At 34.3% G+C, this 19214-nt stretch overlaps 1 protein-coding gene across 1 annotated transcript in view; it reads left to right on the top strand.

Annotated features, from left to right (window-relative positions):
- The first annotated feature begins 781 nt into the window (after positions 1 to 781).
- Positions 782 to 19214, top strand: part of LOC134530024 (fatty acyl-CoA reductase wat-like) — a 45206-nt gene continuing 26773 nt past the window's right edge. The window contains exons 1-4 of the mRNA XM_063364552.1: positions 782 to 1006; positions 1591 to 1839; positions 2445 to 2590; positions 2740 to 2849. Of these exons, the coding sequence (XP_063220622.1) occupies positions 782 to 1006; positions 1591 to 1839; positions 2445 to 2590; positions 2740 to 2849 (730 nt within the window). The remainder of the gene's footprint in view (positions 1007 to 1590; positions 1840 to 2444; positions 2591 to 2739; positions 2850 to 19214) is intronic.

The raw sequence follows: 19214 nt of genomic DNA, 5'->3' as shown, positions 1-19214 counted from the left end.
ATTAAAATAAGTAAGACCTTACCGTACTTTTGGTGGTAGAATTACTATGTTACGTAAATTTCCTTTTTTTATATAGCCTTTCGGAGGTTGATAAAAAAACAGCCCTCGTATAATGTTAAATTTAAAAACATTTACTTTCACAATACTCTGCGAACAAATAAGTCCACGGAATTCACTAGTCTAAACTAATGAGCTGTTTTCCTTCACACAAATGATTTTTTTGAAAGTTTAAATAATAAGTCAGTTGTTCCGTTATCAACATTACTTACAATCCTCAGCTAATGGATTATTACTACTTATTGTGAAAATTTTATTAAAAACGTTTACAAGCCTGTACACACTCTTGAAAATCATTCCGAAAATATGTAATAAATTCAATCAAACGCATGTTTATCATACACCCAGAATGGCACAAGAAATGTCATTGTCGTTTTGAATACATTTTTCCTCAGTTATGTAAATATCTACCATACAATATGTAAATCGAATTGATAGTGCATTGACAGAAATATTTCTTTAATGGATATTCTTTTACAGCAATAATTAAGACTAAGATTAAAATATTTCATCAAACCTTTTTGTGATCACCCGTTTATGGTTTACAGTAGATACATTGTAGTCGATAATTTATTGTTGAATCACGATATATCCCAGGGACTTGTTTAATTCCAAGGACAAAAACGACAATACGCGAGTAGGAGCTACGATTGTGTGCTAATACATGATCTGCGTTACAAAATAAATGTGCTGCACTTTCAAGGAGGAATATCAGTTTAGCACAATGTCTACGGACGACAACACGCCGTCTGCAGGCGACAGCACGCCGGTGCAGGACTTCTACCGGGACTGCGGGGTGCTGGTGACGGGCGGGACAGGATTCCTGGGCAAGCTCGTCATAGAGAAGATCCTGCGATGCTGTCCTGCCGCCAGGACCGTGTACGTGCTGATACGACCGAAGAAAGGCGTGTCGGCGGAGGACAGGAGGAAGGCGCTAATGGACAATGAGGTGAGGATCCCTACGTACAGCAAGTGCGTCAATTCATCACTTGGTTGTCGATTTACTGCACAGTTCCATGCCTGCAATGTGACGTTACAATAATCAACAACGTACATAATTCACTACTTGCTTTCTTAAGTCAGCTTTGAGTCGTTGCTCAAAATAATATATAGCCAAATAGAACTATTATCATGGAATATAAGCATGTTGATACTCTTTGTGAAAAATACGTATGAAGTATACACCTGGGTAAAAATATATCTGTATTGAGTCTACGCCCATGTAAATTCATGGTTTACCACACATTTATGCGTGCCTTTCTGCAGCCCACTACAAAGACCGGTTGTCAACTTCCAAACGACTATATGATTGTGTGGAACACCTTTGGAAATGGCTGCAACGAGACTCCCGAAACGTTGGGAAAACCACTGATTATAAAGACGTGCTCTCGACCTAGAAGCCAAGGAGTAGTGCATAAAACATGCTCAGTAGAAAATAGCCACGATGTAACTAATATTATAACACTGTATGTAAATGAATGTAACGGCTCTCGCCAGCAACGTAAAGGTTCCGCAAGTTGTAGTTGCTCGCAGGTGTTCGAGCGCATGAAGAACGAGCAGCCAGACTGGCAGAGCAGGCTCGTGTTCGTGTCTGGAGACTGCTCGCAGCCTCGCCTGGGGCTGAGCGACACTGACTACCATCACCTCACTCAACACGTCAACATCGTGCTGCATCTGGCCGCCACCGTCAGGTTCGACGAGACCTTGAAGGTGGCGATCGCCATCAACGTGAAGGGAACACAAGAGGTCATCCGGCTCTGCCGGGACTGTGTTCATCTGAAGGTAAGTACTTAAATGTTGATTTCAATAACATTCTTAAAATGGTTTTTAGTATGGTTGGTGATATTGAGCCTTCGTTTTTTTTTCTTAGTTTATTAAACCTCTGCCTCAGGATACCAGCTAACGAATAATGGCTCCGAGTAAGACATGCTCGTTACATATGTAGTTTTAATTCGTGAAAAAAATGATATTACAAAGTCCACAATGTTAGTTAAATCAAAGATTTTATATGGCTCCCAGTGTAGGAATCACGCGACACTAGGTCTGCAACGTCACAGGTGCGAACTTATAAGTTTTTCGAAAAAACGACGATAATTTTTTAAAAATTACTTTCTGTTATTTAAAACTAAATAGAAATCCAATTATAGATACGTGACATTACGAAACATAAATTTATTTATTCTGTACGTTTAAAATAAAAAACTACATGTTACTTAATAAGAAAATATATTTTAAATATTATTTTTTTAGTCAAAATAATATTTTTTTTCATGAAATTCGTATTTTCTAATTATTTGGCGTGAGTTTTTTTAACGCTGGTCAACTTGTGCCTGCTGTTATATCATCATGGAATTTTATACATTATTTCTAATGTTGAATTGTTTCAGGTTTCTGTGTGTGTGTCGACTGCTTATTCTAACTGCATCCATCGAGTGGTGAAAGAGGAGATTTACAGCCCACCCATGGCATTGGATCAATTATTCGCGCTGATGGACAGGTTTACTGAACGTGAAATTGTCATGATGCTTCCAAAGTTAGTAACAACGCTGCGACCAAAATAAATAAATCTTAACATGTTAGAACCATGTCCTAAAGCAGACACTGCATGGCTATAATAGTTTTTTTTAATAAATAATGTGTTTTAAAAATCAGTCATTTGTTGAAAACGAAATAATTTTACAGGATATTAGGTGCTTGGCCAAATACGTACTCATTTTCGAAAGCAATGTCAGAGTACTTGTTATTTACTCAGGCAAAAGATTTGCCTATATCCGTCATCCGACCATCAATGGGTAAGTGTTTTTTAATTTCATTATATTATTTTATTGTGTTTCTCATCAACTACACGGATGTTTAACACCGATTCACAAGGTAAAGATAATCTTTATGTTAGTAAGGGTTAAGTATCATGGTAGAGAACCATTTTAAAGTATTCTTGGAACGATTTAAGGTTACGGTTTCTGAATGTTATAGGTGCGTATACATCTTAAAATATTCAATTCACACCCTCACTTTACATAATCTCTTATTTATTGTAACTATTTAACTACTAAAACTCGGGTAAACATCACTCTTTTACCGGTTAATAAGTTTGCCACAGGTTTAATCCCCAGCAAGTACTGAAACCACTAGGCAGAATTAATGACATTTTACCGACTGTATCCCTTATCGGATGCAATAATTGTAATGTGATATCAGATTATAAAACTGAGAATTATTTTTACATGTCTTCAGTTAAAACAGAAGTACATTTCTTTGAATAGTTCTTGCATTGGGAAATTTCGATTTAAGATTATTTTGGACATTCGCCAATGATGGTTATACAAGCAATGGTGTATGACCAAACCATATTAAGTTAAAATAAACTTTATTTCGAAAATTGAAACTGTAAACTAAATAAAGTTAGACAATTACTTTATGGTTCCCTTATTAATCTTTTGAATTATTCACCAGGCTTTGTCTTAGATTATTTTCTTTGCATTTATTTCTGTTCTTCGATGGATTCAAAACTTTTTAGAGATAGTTATCAAAATTTCAAGTAGTCACAGATAATCTTTTTTTAGGGATTAAAATTTTTTACAACGCATAAAAGTCTAATTACTATGCGAAAACCGTAAACCTATTATTGGTTTTTGAAGATGCTATGAGCAAAATTATATATTTACGTTCAAATGTATGCTATACCTCGTCTTAAAAAAGGCGAGATAACAAGATTCAGACTCGTCATCAGATGTTATCCTAACACCATATAATAAAATTTAAACTAAATAATCAAAACTGCTAAACCAAACCATTAACGCTTGATTCGCGGGGTACCGGTTCCGAAACACAGAAGATTATAATTGGACCTAACGATGGCACCTAGACTTTATAAAGGAAAGAATAATTTATTAATTTTCTCTATTGCAAAATGATTTCTTCTTGTACAGTATTTACAATTATCTGTATGTTCGTAAATTACTATAACTACATGAAATATGTCAAAATAATTTTAAACATATAACAGAAAAAAAATTATAACTTTATAAATATAAAGATAAAATACATGACGTTAAATTCGGGGTGTCTTTCAGTACTTGCCAGTAATGGGTAAATATTTAACCTCGGTAACGAGAAAATTCGTGTGTTCTCATTATGTTCATGTTGCAAATCCTATTAATATTATAAACGCGAAAGTTTGTAAGTATGGATGGATGGATGTTTGTTACTCTTTCACGTAAAAACTACTGAATGGATTTTAATGACACTTTACAATAATATAGCTTATACATCAGAAAAGCACATAGGCTACAATTTATAAAGATATTGTATCCCTAAGGGAGTGAAAAAGTGATAATTTCATTTTATAACAGAAATAAATAATAGGTCATAGACATACAAATAGTGAGTGAGTGTCATTTCTCTATGTCTGCCACACTATAAAACACATAGTAAGGTCTGGCAAATTCATATTTTTTTCCTTGGTGAGACCAGCCCGCTTAGTGGAGCTCGCAGCGGCTGGCAAAATAAAGGCGCTAATAACAGTTTGGTTCTTAACTTCGTCAATAGATATAGTTGCCTTGAATTTTAAACGCACCATCGTTTGATGCGTTTGTCATGTCTTTAATTTTCGTTTGTTTGTGCCGTATGCGTTCCTATACCATTCATCCGATTGCGATGAAATTTTGGTGAGTTGTTATGCGCATGCCCGTGAATGTTTCTGAGACGGTATAACTACTTTGCAATAGTTGGAGCATGAATCGTCTCAAAAAATGGGTTTATTTCATATTATATAGCGGCAATTCGTCTGTTTTTGTTGTATAAGTGCGCACGCATGATACAATTTATTTAAATATAAAAGAGCGATAGAGATAGACTCATCTTTATATATATATTTCTTGTGTGCGTGTGTATGTCACTGAACTCCTCCTAGACGGCTGGACCGATTTTGATGAAATTTTGTGTGTGAGTTCACGGGGATTCGAGGATGGTTTAGATTCACAATTGGATATTTTATCTCGATTCTGAGTTAAGAAAAACTAAAAAAAAACACGCTTTGAAAGCAAAAATTGCAACGCATTATTAGAAGCCATTAAGTTTTGCTATTGTAAGGAACTAAGTAGAGAGAAAGAAAAAAATAAAGATCCTGACAGTTTATAGTGTCGCCATATTTGTTTCAATTTTCAATACCCTTTTTGTATATTACAATTTAAATTGCAGAAAAAAATCATTTTTCATAGCCACACAAATAGTGAGGATGGTTTAGATTCACAATTGGATATTTTATCTCGATTCTGAGTTAAGAAAAACTAAAAAAACACGCTTTGAAAGCAATAATTGCAACGCATTATTAGAAGCCATTAAGTTTTGCTATTGTAAGGAACTAAGTAGAGAGTAAGAAAAAAATAAAGATCCTGACAGTTTATAGTGTCGCCATATTTGTTTCAATTTTCAATACCCTTTTTGTATATTACAATTTAAATTGCAGAAAAAAATCATTTTTCATAGCCACACAAATAGTGAGGATGGTTTAGATTCACAATTGGATATTTTATCTCGATTCTGAGTTAAGAAAAACTAAAAAAACACGTTTTAAAAGCAAAAATTGCAACGCATTATTAGAAGCCATTAAGTTTTGCTATTGTAAGGAACTAAGTAGAGAGTAAGAAAAAAATAAAGATCCTGACAGTTTATAGTGTCGCCATATTTGTTTCAATTTTCAATACCCTTTTTGTATATTACATTTTAAATTGCAGAAAAAAATCATGTTTCATAGCCACACAAATAGTGAGTGTGTGTCATTTCTCTATGTCCACGAGGTCTCGCCGCGTCAATTTTCTCCTTGGAGCGAACCCGTCCGCTTAATTAAATAAACAGCTTTTAGCGTTGAATGATTTCATGATTTATTTAATGAAAATATGCTCTCATAAAAAAATTAGTTAGATAGACATTCAATAGGTGTCTTTCTCTCACTCTCTCTCTCTCTCTCTCTCTCTCTCTCTGAAATGTATGTAGCTTGCTCGCGGGTCAGTAATGCAGACAATCTTTACATTCTAGCTCAAGACGGAAAAAAACAGTAAATGTGGTTTACAAAGACATTTTATGAAGTGTCTTCCCGTCATTACATTTGAAAGTAGAAACATATTTACTCAAAATTTAGGTAGTAACATATTTTTATTGCAAAGACTGAAATAGAGGTGAGAAAAATAATCATTTTTGAACATAAGAAAACTACTACAACTGTATCAACTGTTATGTTATAATGTTTAAATTTCTAAATGGTGCAAGATAATACAAAATTCCATGCGGAAAAAGTCGTGGGCAGCAGATACGTATAGTTATAGGTGTGGGGCTATGCATGCTGATTTTTCATATACTGCATGGATGCGAACATGTAAGAATAATCTATCTATCTTACTATAATAAAACAGTACTTTTACTGTCAGTAGGAGTGACGAAGGAGTACTGGACCAATGTAAACATAGAAATGTAAACACAGCGCCAGTACCCCCATGGGCGCCGCCATCTTGTCACGTGGGGGCCGCCATTGTTGTTGACATTGGCTACCAGGGCGCGCCACCGTCGCCGCCACTGGGCGCCGCCATTGTTGTTGACATTGGTTACCAGGGCGCGCCACCGTCGCCGCCACTGGGCGCCGCCATTGTTGTTGACATTGGTTACCAGGGCGCGCCGGTAGGCCGCCATCTTAGTTCAGCCTTTAGTTACCGGAGCGCGCCACCGTCGCTCCGAAGGCGGGAATTGTATACAAAAAAACCTGGGCACTGGGTGGATTCGATCCCGGGGACGCACCAACGTCGTGGTTACGAGGCGTGCGCCTTGACCACTAGACCACGGGACCTGATGAAGTATGGGGAATAAAATAATGAACATATGCTTTAAAGAAGCTATGCCTAAAAGAAGCTATGTCTTTAAAAGCAATACTAGCTATGCGTAAAATTCGAAAAGCAAACGCCATGTCTTAAAAAAGTATGCCTATAGACCCCACCACTCCACAATCGCCGCCATGTTTAAATTTCGAAAAAATATGCTTAAGTTCGAAAAACAAAATATCGCTATGCCTATAGACCCCCACCACTCCACAACCGCCATATTGTTTAAAAAAATATGCTTAAAAGAAGCTATGCTTAAATTTCGAAAATAAATAAAATAACGCTATGCTTAAATAATACAGTCATTCTAGCTATGTCTATAAAACCCCACCCCATATTAGCTATGACTAAACCCCTCCAACCCCCAACTACAAGTATGCTTAATCGCAATGTTTAATTCCCAACCACCAAATTTCGAAAAAAAGATATGTCTATAAAACCCCACCCCTATATTAGCTATGACTAAACCCCTCCACTACAAGTATGCTTAATCGCCATATTTAAATTACGAAAAGAAATAAAATAACGCTATATTTAAAGTTAAAAAAAATACCGTCATGTTTATGAAATCTCGAAGAAAACAACCCGCCATGTTGCAGTATGCTTAAAGCCGCCATATTAGCTATGACTAAAGAAACATAACCTCAAAATCCCGCGCAGAGAGAGCGAGATGTTGCCTGCTGGAGCGTCACTCGTAAACTGCGCAATTATAATCCCCACAACATATTATAAACATATTAATGTCTTTAAAAAAATGCTTTAAGTAATAAGCATAGTTAAAATCCATAATATTGTGTAAAAAAAACGTGTTAAGCATTACGTTACGCCGAGTAAAATAAATAATAAGCATAGTTAAAAGTTTTAATAATATTAAGCATATTTAAAAACACTTTGTAGTAATTGGCTCTCGACCAATGTGTTAAGCATTACAAACGCCGTGCTGGAAACCTCGCTCGTGCGACCAGGAATGTGTTTACCTGCTGGGTGACAGTGAAAGTGGTTACCACAGAAAACAAGGTCAGGCCATCGCTGCCTACAGGAAAGGAGCAAGCACAAGGAATATACAGAGGTGGAAATATAATCCCCACATCATAATATAAGCATAATAAAGGCGCCATGTTGTATGCCTAAAACCCCCGCCATACCTATGCCGCCATGATGTAAGCTTAAAACACACACACACACACACCCAAGTATGCCTAAAAGAAACCCCCGCCATACTATGTATGCCCAAACCGCCAAATTAAAATTTCCAATAGCCATATTTAAATTTGGAAAATAACCCGCCATGTTTAAATATCGAAAAGCAAATACCGCAACCCCACCACCCAGCATATGTTTAAAACAAACACCACCATAATAGCTATGACGAAATACCTGAGAGAAACATAACCTCAAAAAAGCGCCATACTAGCTATGTCTACCCCACCCCCACCACCACCAGTATGCTTAAAACAAACACCACCATACTAGCTATGACTAAATACCCGTAGCAACATAACCTCAAAAATGGCACCATACTAACTATGTCTACCCCACTCCCACCACCAGTATGCGTAAAAGCCCCGCCATACCAGCTATGACTAAAACAAACATAACCTCAAAAATCCCGCGCAGAGAGAGCGAGATGTTGTCCGCTGGAGCGTCACTCTTACACTGCGCAATTATAACCCCACACATCATATTATAAGCATAATAATTTTTAAAAAAATGCTTTAAGTAATAAGCATAATCAAATTATATAATATTAGGATAGCATAGTTAGGACCCCTGCAGTTAACACGTAGCGTTAAGTAATTAGCTGCGGCACGATTGACATAAGTTACCGAGGTAATAAAAAAAAATAGCAAATAAGCATACATAAAATAAAAAACTCACCGGAACGCACCCCACCCACCCCGGCGATATGTAACAAATAAAAACGCAGACGAAAAGATATACTAAAAAATAGTAACACCTATGTACGCCGTGTAGAGTGCAATCCACACAACCGACAGCATTTAACGATAAGTAAACTTATAAAATATATTACAAAGCGGGAGCGGCCCGCTCACGAATATGTTTTAGTGTTATAAGCATAGGTAAAACTTAAAAGTACGTAAAGAAAGTTAAGTATTAAGCATAGTTACTATTATTGTACGTCAAGTAAAAAATAAATATTATACAAACAATGTGTAGTAATCGGCTCTCGGCCAATGTGTTAAGCATTAAAAACGCCGTGCTGAGAGCCCCGCTCGTGCGACCAGGAATGTATTAAGGGACCCCTGCAGTTAACACGTAGCGTTCAGTAATGAAAAAATAAAATGTAGCTGCGGCAATATCGTCAGAAACAAATTACGTATGTAACCGAGGTAATAAAAAAAAAACTATAGGTGCCACCCCCACTCCTAGTATGCTTAAAACACCCACCCCCACAAGTATGCCTAAAAGAAACCCCAACCATACTAGCTATGCCTAAATCATTTGCAGCCATGCTTAAAAACCCCCGCCATACTGGCTAAGACTAAATGGAGTGCCACATATACACACCGACATCTTTAATGTCACAGAGGAGAGCGAGAAACGTAACGTAAAATATGCTTGAAGTAATAAGCATAGTTAAAATTTATAATATTGTAAATACATAAAAATAAGCATAGTTAAAAAAACCGTAGATCACCATTTAATAGTACTGGACCAGATAACATATGCCATAGCGATAGCATGAATAAGCATAGTTAGGACCCCTACAGTCAACACGTAGCGTTCAGTAATTAGCTGCGGCACGATCGTCAGAAACAAATTACGTATGTTACCGAGGTAATAAAAAAAAATAGCAAATAAGCATACATAAAAAAAACTCACCGGAACGCATCCCGCCCACCCCGGCGACTTGTAACAAATATAAATAAACGTTGAACAAACGACCGTGTAGGGGAGCTGTAAGCCTGTTCGCGCACCGCAAATAAGCATACATAAAGGAAAAACTCACCGGAATACACCCACTCCAACACGGCGACGTGTAATTAAAAATAAAAACGCAGACGAAAAGAGATATTAAAAATAGTAACACCTATGTACGCCGTGTAGACAACCGACAGCGAATAACGATAAGTAAATTTATAAAATATATTACAAAGCGGGAGCGCACGTCTGTAGTCCGTAGACGCACTCCTCGAACTGTTTTCAAATTCCCGGTGCGACGAAAAGAAAGCTGTTTGTCGACCCTGGCCCGCCGCGTGCTATAGTAGTTTGCAGCAGATTTCACGGAACACAATAAAAAACGTACAGCCCAGTGATACATGAAACCGCCGAATGCATGTGAAAAAAAAACTACCATAAATAACAAAAAAAAAATTAAAACATAACAAAAACAATCAAAATGCACTCACAAACGCAATACAGCGCAATGCAGTGAAAACTCCCATGAAATAATAAAATCGCTTATTGAGACACCATGATGCAAAGAGTAAAAAATCCCTATACGTAAAATAAAACAAACGCGAAACTTTAAAAAAAATCTATCTATGAGAACAATATTATAAAAATACCACACTCTCCAACACACCAAATGACACGGCCCGATAAATGACAACACAAATAAATATCAATAACCATAAATACCTACATAATCAAAATATGTTATTAAGCAACCGAAAAATACACTACAACCCACATAAGACCTCGCGAACGAACGGCACAACACCAGAGACAAAACATGCTATTCCCATTTGTTAAAAAGACGCAAATACGAGTCTGTAGTGCTAGCCCAGCTAGTATACATTCATTAATAAATAAAATCGGTTATAGTATTTGTGTAGTCATTAAATAGGAAGTACAAAGTGATATTGCCACAAGACGTTATTAAAAATATAGTAATAAAGTGTATGTATAGTTATTAAATAATAATATATGTAAGTAAAACGTGTTATACCCTAAACTAAATACCTGCAGGTTTATACAGTCAAACTTTGTAGGAATATAAACATAAGTCGTTTGAACGGTCTGTGTAATACAAATGCTTATCATCAGCTCTGAGTAATTTGTCCTTCATATAAGAAAACATAGCATGTTATTCTAATAAACTATGTATCATTATAAAATAGTTATACCATCGTTAATAAATAATCATACAAACAAACATTAACAGCTATCCATCCTTCCCTTTCACTCATGACATAGTGTGTGGTGTTCTAAATAAGGAGTGAAAGAATATTATATGAGTCATGTTGTAAATGCTTATAAGATTATTGTTAACTTTCCATCAAGGCTAGATAAAAAACAATCTCTATATATGGTAGATGAATAAACAGAGACCAACTATAGACTTCATACTAGTAAATAATAATTAAGGACATATCGGGGTAAATAAAACAAAATAACCTATATAAATACACCCAATAAGCATAGGAAGCTCTGGCGTTAATAACAAAACGTAAAATAAAAGGTTACTGGTTCAGGTAAGAATATATATTCTACTACTATGCATTCCATTAAGCATAAGAAGCACTATAATCCCATTCCGACGAAACCAGAATAGAACACACCAGTAATGTTCGTGAAAGAACACACGATGATATTCATACTAATAACCACTTAGCCAAAATCGTTTGCAGAATAACAGACATAGCAATTCCATGTCTCAAACACCACATCGCTTCGGCGATAGTCCAGAAAACACAAAAATTATATCTGCCTTCCCCAAGAGACCGCCACAGTCGCCTCGGCGAACCTCGTGAGGTCACCAGTAAGTAACGTTCACTTGCCGGAGGGGCAGACGGTAATAACACACACGCAGCCACCCCCGAAAAAAAAGCCTCCAACAAGAAAAAAAACAATATATCAAAATATCTAAAACAACAAGGATGCCTTGCAAACTATTAATTACACCACCCATACCTTTAAACTAAGTAACGTGAACGACGAAGCCCGACAACGACTTTCAAGTGACAAGGAGTAAAGAAGGAAATAATAATTACATGAAAGTAAACATGTGGTGTACGAATACTCATTGCCCACCAACTATGTACTACCTACTAGTGCTTATCCATGTATTGCCAGACATAAAATAACCAATTCTCTTCTATATAAAATATCTTTACATTAAAATAAACATAGTGTCAGGATAATACTAATAATAAGTATAGAAGTAACTGAAGCGTGTACACAAACAAAACTGTATAATTCTCATCATAAACGTTCCTTGAAATTCTACCATCACATATATAATCCTTTAATATTATCATAATATAGTTACCAGAAATAACAAGTCAACTCGAAAAAACCAAAACAACGCCTACAGGCATATTGCAACCTACATCGAAACGATCATAAGACTCAAACCCAGACACTTCATAAACCCACAGAGATGGTCAGGAGAAATTACATTTCATATACTACAGATGCTGTACTAAAAAGACACATGTATGCCAATAAGAACAGGTGTAACCGCCATAACTGAAAGTATTATATAAAAGAAACAATACAATAAATATCACAGCCTCAAAAAACATAAGACAGGAGAATGAACCAAAAGAGAAATTTCAAAAGTCTAAACTGAACAGAAAATTAGGTAAATATCGACGTAAACACATGAGAGTACAATTAAGTAGAAATATATATTTAAAAATTTAAAATACCTAGCGTAAAAAAAAAAAAAAAAACGCATTCAGAAAGATCAGACATCGCTTCCCCAACACAAAATTTTCGATGGTAATAGTCACAATCCCTAATAACATACATGTTAAATAGAAAGAGTTAAAGACACAGACTTTAAAAAGAGAATCACTCGTTAAAGACGTGTAAAAGTTAAAGGACTAAGCTAAATGAATATAATGAAGCGTGCGACAAAACACGTTTCCTATACTAAATGTCACATCCCAAATAAATTAAATTCATTATTTAAAAGAAAAAGGTTATTTTTTTGTTCACCTAACCGAAATCTAAGTTTAAAAACCCACATGGAAGAGAGATTCCGCATTATAATTAAGTATATTGAAAGGAATTGCGAACTCTTGTTCGCACAAATCATTTTAATTATGTATGTTCGCACACAAGTTGAGAAAAAATGGATTAGTGTAAGAAATTTGATGTTTGCTCAAGTGCTATGTAGTGACAAGAAACGATAAATACGGAATTATGTATATTTAGATACCAACCATACAATTATAACAATTTAAATAAGAAACATATAAAAAAAAAACCCTCGGGTATGTCGTATATCTAGAACCATACTGTCACCACTAGTTGCCTGTACACATAATGAAGTAATAATAATAAAACATCCAGTGGTTACAAACATAAATATTACAAAAATATGCACTTAACAATGACTTAGGTTATCCAGAAGCATATAGATATAAATATACAATTAAAAAGCAAACCAAATTACCAATAATATGGAATCACTTCAAAAAGTAAACAAAGTTCAGTCATTACAAACACAGAAAGGTGAAAAAAACGCATCAGTAAGATGAGAGACCAATTCCCTCGCGGATGAAGGATGATAATCATTGCAGTAGCACACATTGTCCCACATATGTATCGAAACACAAGGTTAGATCGTAACACACACACACACACACACGACTTCCAGGATGTTTCCACCATCATGTTTGGAACCTTTATACTTATTTTAAATCTAAATTTACATTGATTAACAACGAGAACTGTAATATATAAACAACAGCACCGATAGTAGCTAAACACAACACACTTAATAGAATATTCTCCATCACTTTCACAAACCCATATAAAGACATTAAACTCTGCCGGCCACCGCAGCCCAGCACGAGTTGCCAGACGTGTCCTTCACAGACAGAAGGGGTTGCCATTGCGCAACCAATATGTAATTATTGTAAAAGACGCATCTAAAAAAATCAAACATGTACGTTAAACCAGGCTAGCAATCTCATAGTTTAAGTGAAAACAGGTCGGAAGACAACATGGTAACATAATATTAGCTATTCCTAAACCTTAAATACATACAATGTAAGAAATCGCACTAGCCAACTTAACACTCATATTCCACAAAACATAAGTTCACCGAGATACAATGACACACGAATATATGCATGAATGATAGATAAATACTATACAAGACACAAAGTTAAAAACATATTTATCAAAGTACCCTTTCAATACTAACCCAATGAAGCAGAAAATTCCATTACATCCCAAGCATTGTATATGAAAGTAAGCACATATCACAATTGAACTAGAAAAAATAAATATAAAAAAAAGCTAGCGAACACACAGACAAATATTCATCATAGCACCATTGGGTGGAAAGAAGATAGTAAGTACCATCAATTTCATCTCTACAGCCACATGCATTAAGAAAAAAAAAAATATATATACTTTTATTAACCTCACAGGAATCTTTTAGTGTATAATCGTTGTGAAGCAAAATTAGGAGGATAAAATTACAATGTATTTAAAAAATAAATCTAATTACAACTATTAAAAAGTATGTGCGCTAACTCACAATTGTAAAACCATTAATGAAAAACCTACAAAACCTCTCTCTTCATATCTCTCTCTCTCTTTCTCTCTCACTCTTTATCTCTCTTATTCGCTCTATATACTGGTTGCGAAATTCCACGATTGATACAATTAACTTAGAGATAACCCCCACACCGATGCATTGTAACGTCAACTACATTCCGCTTTTGAGAGGGAAACTAGAGCAACTCGAGAACACTCGCAGGCTCACAGCAACGTCCGCCACATTTACACACAGAACTAACCACTCGTACCCACCGGATGGGATACGAACCCCGAGCAAAAGGCAAATACCTCCGCTTAAACACAATAACAAGTGATCTAAATATAGAACGATAGTGCTAACGCGAGCAAACACATTGGTTGAAAACTTTTTAGAGTAATGGAAAACAATACGCTCTTCAATTCTGTGTGTGTCAACTCTGGAAAATCATTACGTAGCGGCGGCAATATTTTACAACATCTTTTATAAAGAACCCTAAAGGAAAAATATCTCAAAGTAAACGATGAAAACAAAAAAACGTAGTATTTGTCGGTCGATGGTAGTGAAATAATGTGAGATAAAACATTAAAATAATGTTAAATAAATATATTAATTTTTACTATAAAATGAATCCACGTATAACCATAAGTTTTTGATAATAAATCAACAAATCAACATAGATTTAAATTAATTAAAAAGTTGTAATAATAAATTCTTAAATAAATTTATTTCCTTTAACAAATTAACATATAGGTTTCAATTAATAAAAAAAATAGTTTAATGCGAAATTCACCGACGTTTCGGTCGACATTGCAGTCGCCATCATCAGGAAGCAATTATCTACAAAGTAGTTGTAATAATAAATTCTTAAAATAAATTTATTTCCTTTAACAAATTAACATATAGGTTTCAATTAATTAAAAAAATAGTTTAATAATAAATTTTAAAATCTATTCATTTTTTTTTATTATAACAGGACTCTGCTTTTAACCATTAGTTTTTGATAATTTTCAAAAAATAAACATAAATTTACAAATAAACATAAATTTAATTATTAAAAAAATTAATTCATAACAATATTATTAAAAAAAATTTTGCGGCCGCAAAATTTTTTTTAATAATATTGTTATGAATTAATTTTTTTAATAATTAAATTTATGTTTATTTGTAAATTTATGTTTATTTTTTGAAAATTATCAAAAACTAATGGTTAAAAGCAGAGTCCTGTTATAATAAAAAAAAATGAATAGATTTTAAAATTTATTATTAAACTATTTTTTTAATTAATTGAAACCTATATGTTAATTTGTTAAAGGAAATAAATTTATTTTAAGAATTTATTATTACAACTACTTTGTAGATAATTGCTTCCTGATGATGGCGACTGCAATGTCGACCGAAACGTCGGTGAATTTCGCATTAAACTATTTTTTTTATTAATTGAAACCTATATGTTAATTTGTTAAAGGAAATAAATTTATTTAAGAATTTATTATTACAACTTTTTAATTAATTTAAATCTATGTTGATTTGTTGATTTATTATCAAAAACTTATGGTTATACGTGGATTCATTTTATAGTAAAAATTAATATATTTATTTAACATTATTTTAATGTTTTATCTCACATTATTTCACTACCATCGACCGACAAATACTACGTTTTTTTGTTTTCATCGTTTACTTTGAGATATTTTTCCTTTAGGGTTCTTTATAAAAGATGTTGTAAAATATTGCCGCCGCTACGTAATGATTTTCCAGAGTTGACACACACAGAATTGAAGAGCGTATTGTTTTCCATTACTCTAAAAAGTTTTCAACCAATGTGTTTGCTCGCGTTAGCACTATCGTTCTATATTTAGATCACTTGTTATTGTGTTTAAGCGGAGGTATTTGCCTTTTGCTCGGGGTTCGTATCCCATCCGGTGGGTACGAGTGGTTAGTTCTGTGTGTAAATGTGGCGGACGTTGCTGTGAGCCTGCGAGTGTTCTCGAGTTGCTCTAGTTTCCCTCTCAAAAGCGGAATGTAGTTGACGTTACAATGCATCGGTGTGGGGGTTATCTCTAAGTTAATTGTATCAATCGTGGAATTTCGCAACCAGTATATAGAGCGAATAAGAGAGATAAAGAGTGAGAGAGAAAGAGAGAGAGAGATATGAAGAGAGAGGTTTTGTAGGTTTTTCATTAATGGTTTTACAATTGTGAGTTAGCGCACATACTTTTTAATAGTTGTAATTAGATTTATTTTTTAAATACATTGTAATTTTATCCTCCTAATTTTGCTTCACAACGATTATACACTAAAAGATTCCTGTGAGGTTAATAAAAGTATATATATATTTTTTTTTTCTTAATGCATGTGGCTGTAGAGATGAAATTGATGGTACTTACTATCTTCTTTCCACCCAATGGTGCTATGATGAATATTTGTCTGTGTGTTCGCTAGCTTTTTTTTATATTTATTTTTTCTAGTTCAATTGTGATATGTGCTTACTTTCATATACAATGCTTGGGATGTAATGGAATTTTCTGCTTCATTGGGTTAGTATTGAAAGGGTACTTTGATAAATATGTTTTTAACTTTGTGTCTTGTATAGTATTTATCTATCATTCATGCATATATTCGTGTGTCATTGTATCTCGGTGAACTTATGTTTTGTGGAATATGAGTGTTAAGTTGGCTAGTGCGATTTCTTACATTGTATGTATTTAAGGTTTAGGAATAGCTAATATTATGTTACCATGTTGTCTTCCGACCTGTTTTCACTTAAACTATGAGATTGCTAGCCTGGTTTAACGTACATGTTTGATTTTTTTAGATGCGTCTTTTACAATAATTACATATTGGTTGCGCAATGGCAACCCCTTCTGTCTGTGAAGGACACGTCTGGCAACTCGTGCTGGGCTGCGGTGGCCGGCAGAGTTTAATGTCTTTATATGGGTTTGTGAAAGTGATGGAGAATATTCTATTAAGTGTGTTGTGTTTAGCTACTATCGGTGCTGTTGTTTATATATTACAGTTCTCGTTGTTAATCAATGTAAATTTAGATTTAAAATAAGTATAAAGGTTCCAAACATGATGGTGGAAACATCCTGGAAGTCGTGTGTGTGTGTGTGTGTGTGTTACGATCTAACCTTGTGTTTCGATACATATGTGGGACAATGTGTGCTACTGCAATGATTATCATCCTTCATCCGCGAGGGAATTGGTCTCTCATCTTACTGATGCGTTTTTTTCACCTTTCTGTGTTTGTAATGACTGAACTTTGTTTACTTTTTGAAGTGATTCCATATTATTGGTAATTTGGTTTGCTTTTTAATTGTATATTTATATCTATATGCTTCTGGATAACCTAAGTCATTGTTAAGTGCATATTTTTGTAATATTTATGTTTGTAACCACTGGATGTTTTATTATTATTACTTCATTATGTGTACAGGCAACTAGTGGTGACAGTATGGTTCTAGATATACGACATACCCGAGGGTTTTTTTTTTATATGTTTCTTATTTAAATTGTTATAATTGTATGGTTGGTATCTAAATATACATAATTCCGTATTTATCGTTTCTTGTCACTACATAGCACTTGAGCAAACATCAAATTTCTTACACTAATCCATTTTTTCTCAACTTGTGTGCGAACATACATAATTAAAATGATTTGTGCGAACAAGAGTTCGCAATTCCTTTCAATATACTTAATTATAATGCGGAATCTCTCTTCCATGTGGGTTTTTAAACTTAGATTTCGGTTAGGTGAACAAAAAAATAACCTTTTTCTTTTAAATAATGAATTTAATTTATTTGGGATGTGACATTTAGTATAGGAAACGTGTTTTGTCGCACGCTTCATTATATTCATTTAGCTTAGTCCTTTAACTTTTACACGTCTTTAACGAGTGATTCTCTTTTTAAAGTCTGTGTCTTTAACTCTTTCTATTTAACATGTATGTTATTAGGGATTGTGACTATTACCATCGAAAATTTTGTGTTGGGGAAGCGATGTCTGATCTTTCTGAATGCGTTTTTTTTTTTTTTTTTACGCTAGGTATTTTAAATTTTTAAATATATATTTCTACTTAATTGTACTCTCATGTGTTTACGTCGATATTTACCTAATTTTCTGTTCAGTTTAGACTTTTGAAATTTCTCTTTTGGTTCATTCTCCTGTCTTATGTTTTTTGAGGCTGTGATATTTATTGTATTGTTTCTTTTATATAATACTTTCAGTTATGGCGGTTACACCTGTTCTTATTGGCATACATGTGTCTTTTTAGTACAGCATCTGTAGTATATGAAATGTAATTTCTCCTGACCATCTCTGTGGGTTTATGAAGTGTCTGGGTTTGAGTCTTATGATCGTTTCGATGTAGGTTGCAATATGCCTGTAGGCGTTGTTTTGGTTTTTTCGAGTTGACTTGTTATTTCTGGTAACTATATTATGATAATATTAAAGGATTATATATGTGATGGTAGAATTTCAAGGAACGTTTATGATGAGAATTATACAGTTTTGTTTGTGTACACGCTTCAGTTACTTCTATACTTATTATTAGTATTATCCTGACACTATGTTTATTTTAATGTAAAGATATTTTATATAGAAGAGAATTGGTTATTTTATGTCTGGCAATACATGGATAAGCACTAGTAGGTAGTACATAGTTGGTGGGCAATGAGTATTCGTACACCACATGTTTACTTTCATGTAATTATTATTTCCTTCTTTACTCCTTGTCACTTGAAAGTCGTTGTCGGGCTTCGTCGTTCACGTTACTTAGTTTAAAGGTATGGGTGGTGTAATTAATAGTTTGCAAGGCA

The sequence above is a fragment of the Bacillus rossius genome, chromosome 3, assembly GCF_032445375.1.
Source record: "Bacillus rossius redtenbacheri isolate Brsri chromosome 3, Brsri_v3, whole genome shotgun sequence".
Lineage (NCBI taxonomy): Eukaryota > Metazoa > Arthropoda > Insecta > Phasmatodea > Bacillidae > Bacillus > Bacillus rossius.
Note: the sequence above shows the minus strand (reverse complement) of the source record. Positions and strands in the feature narration are given on the sequence as shown.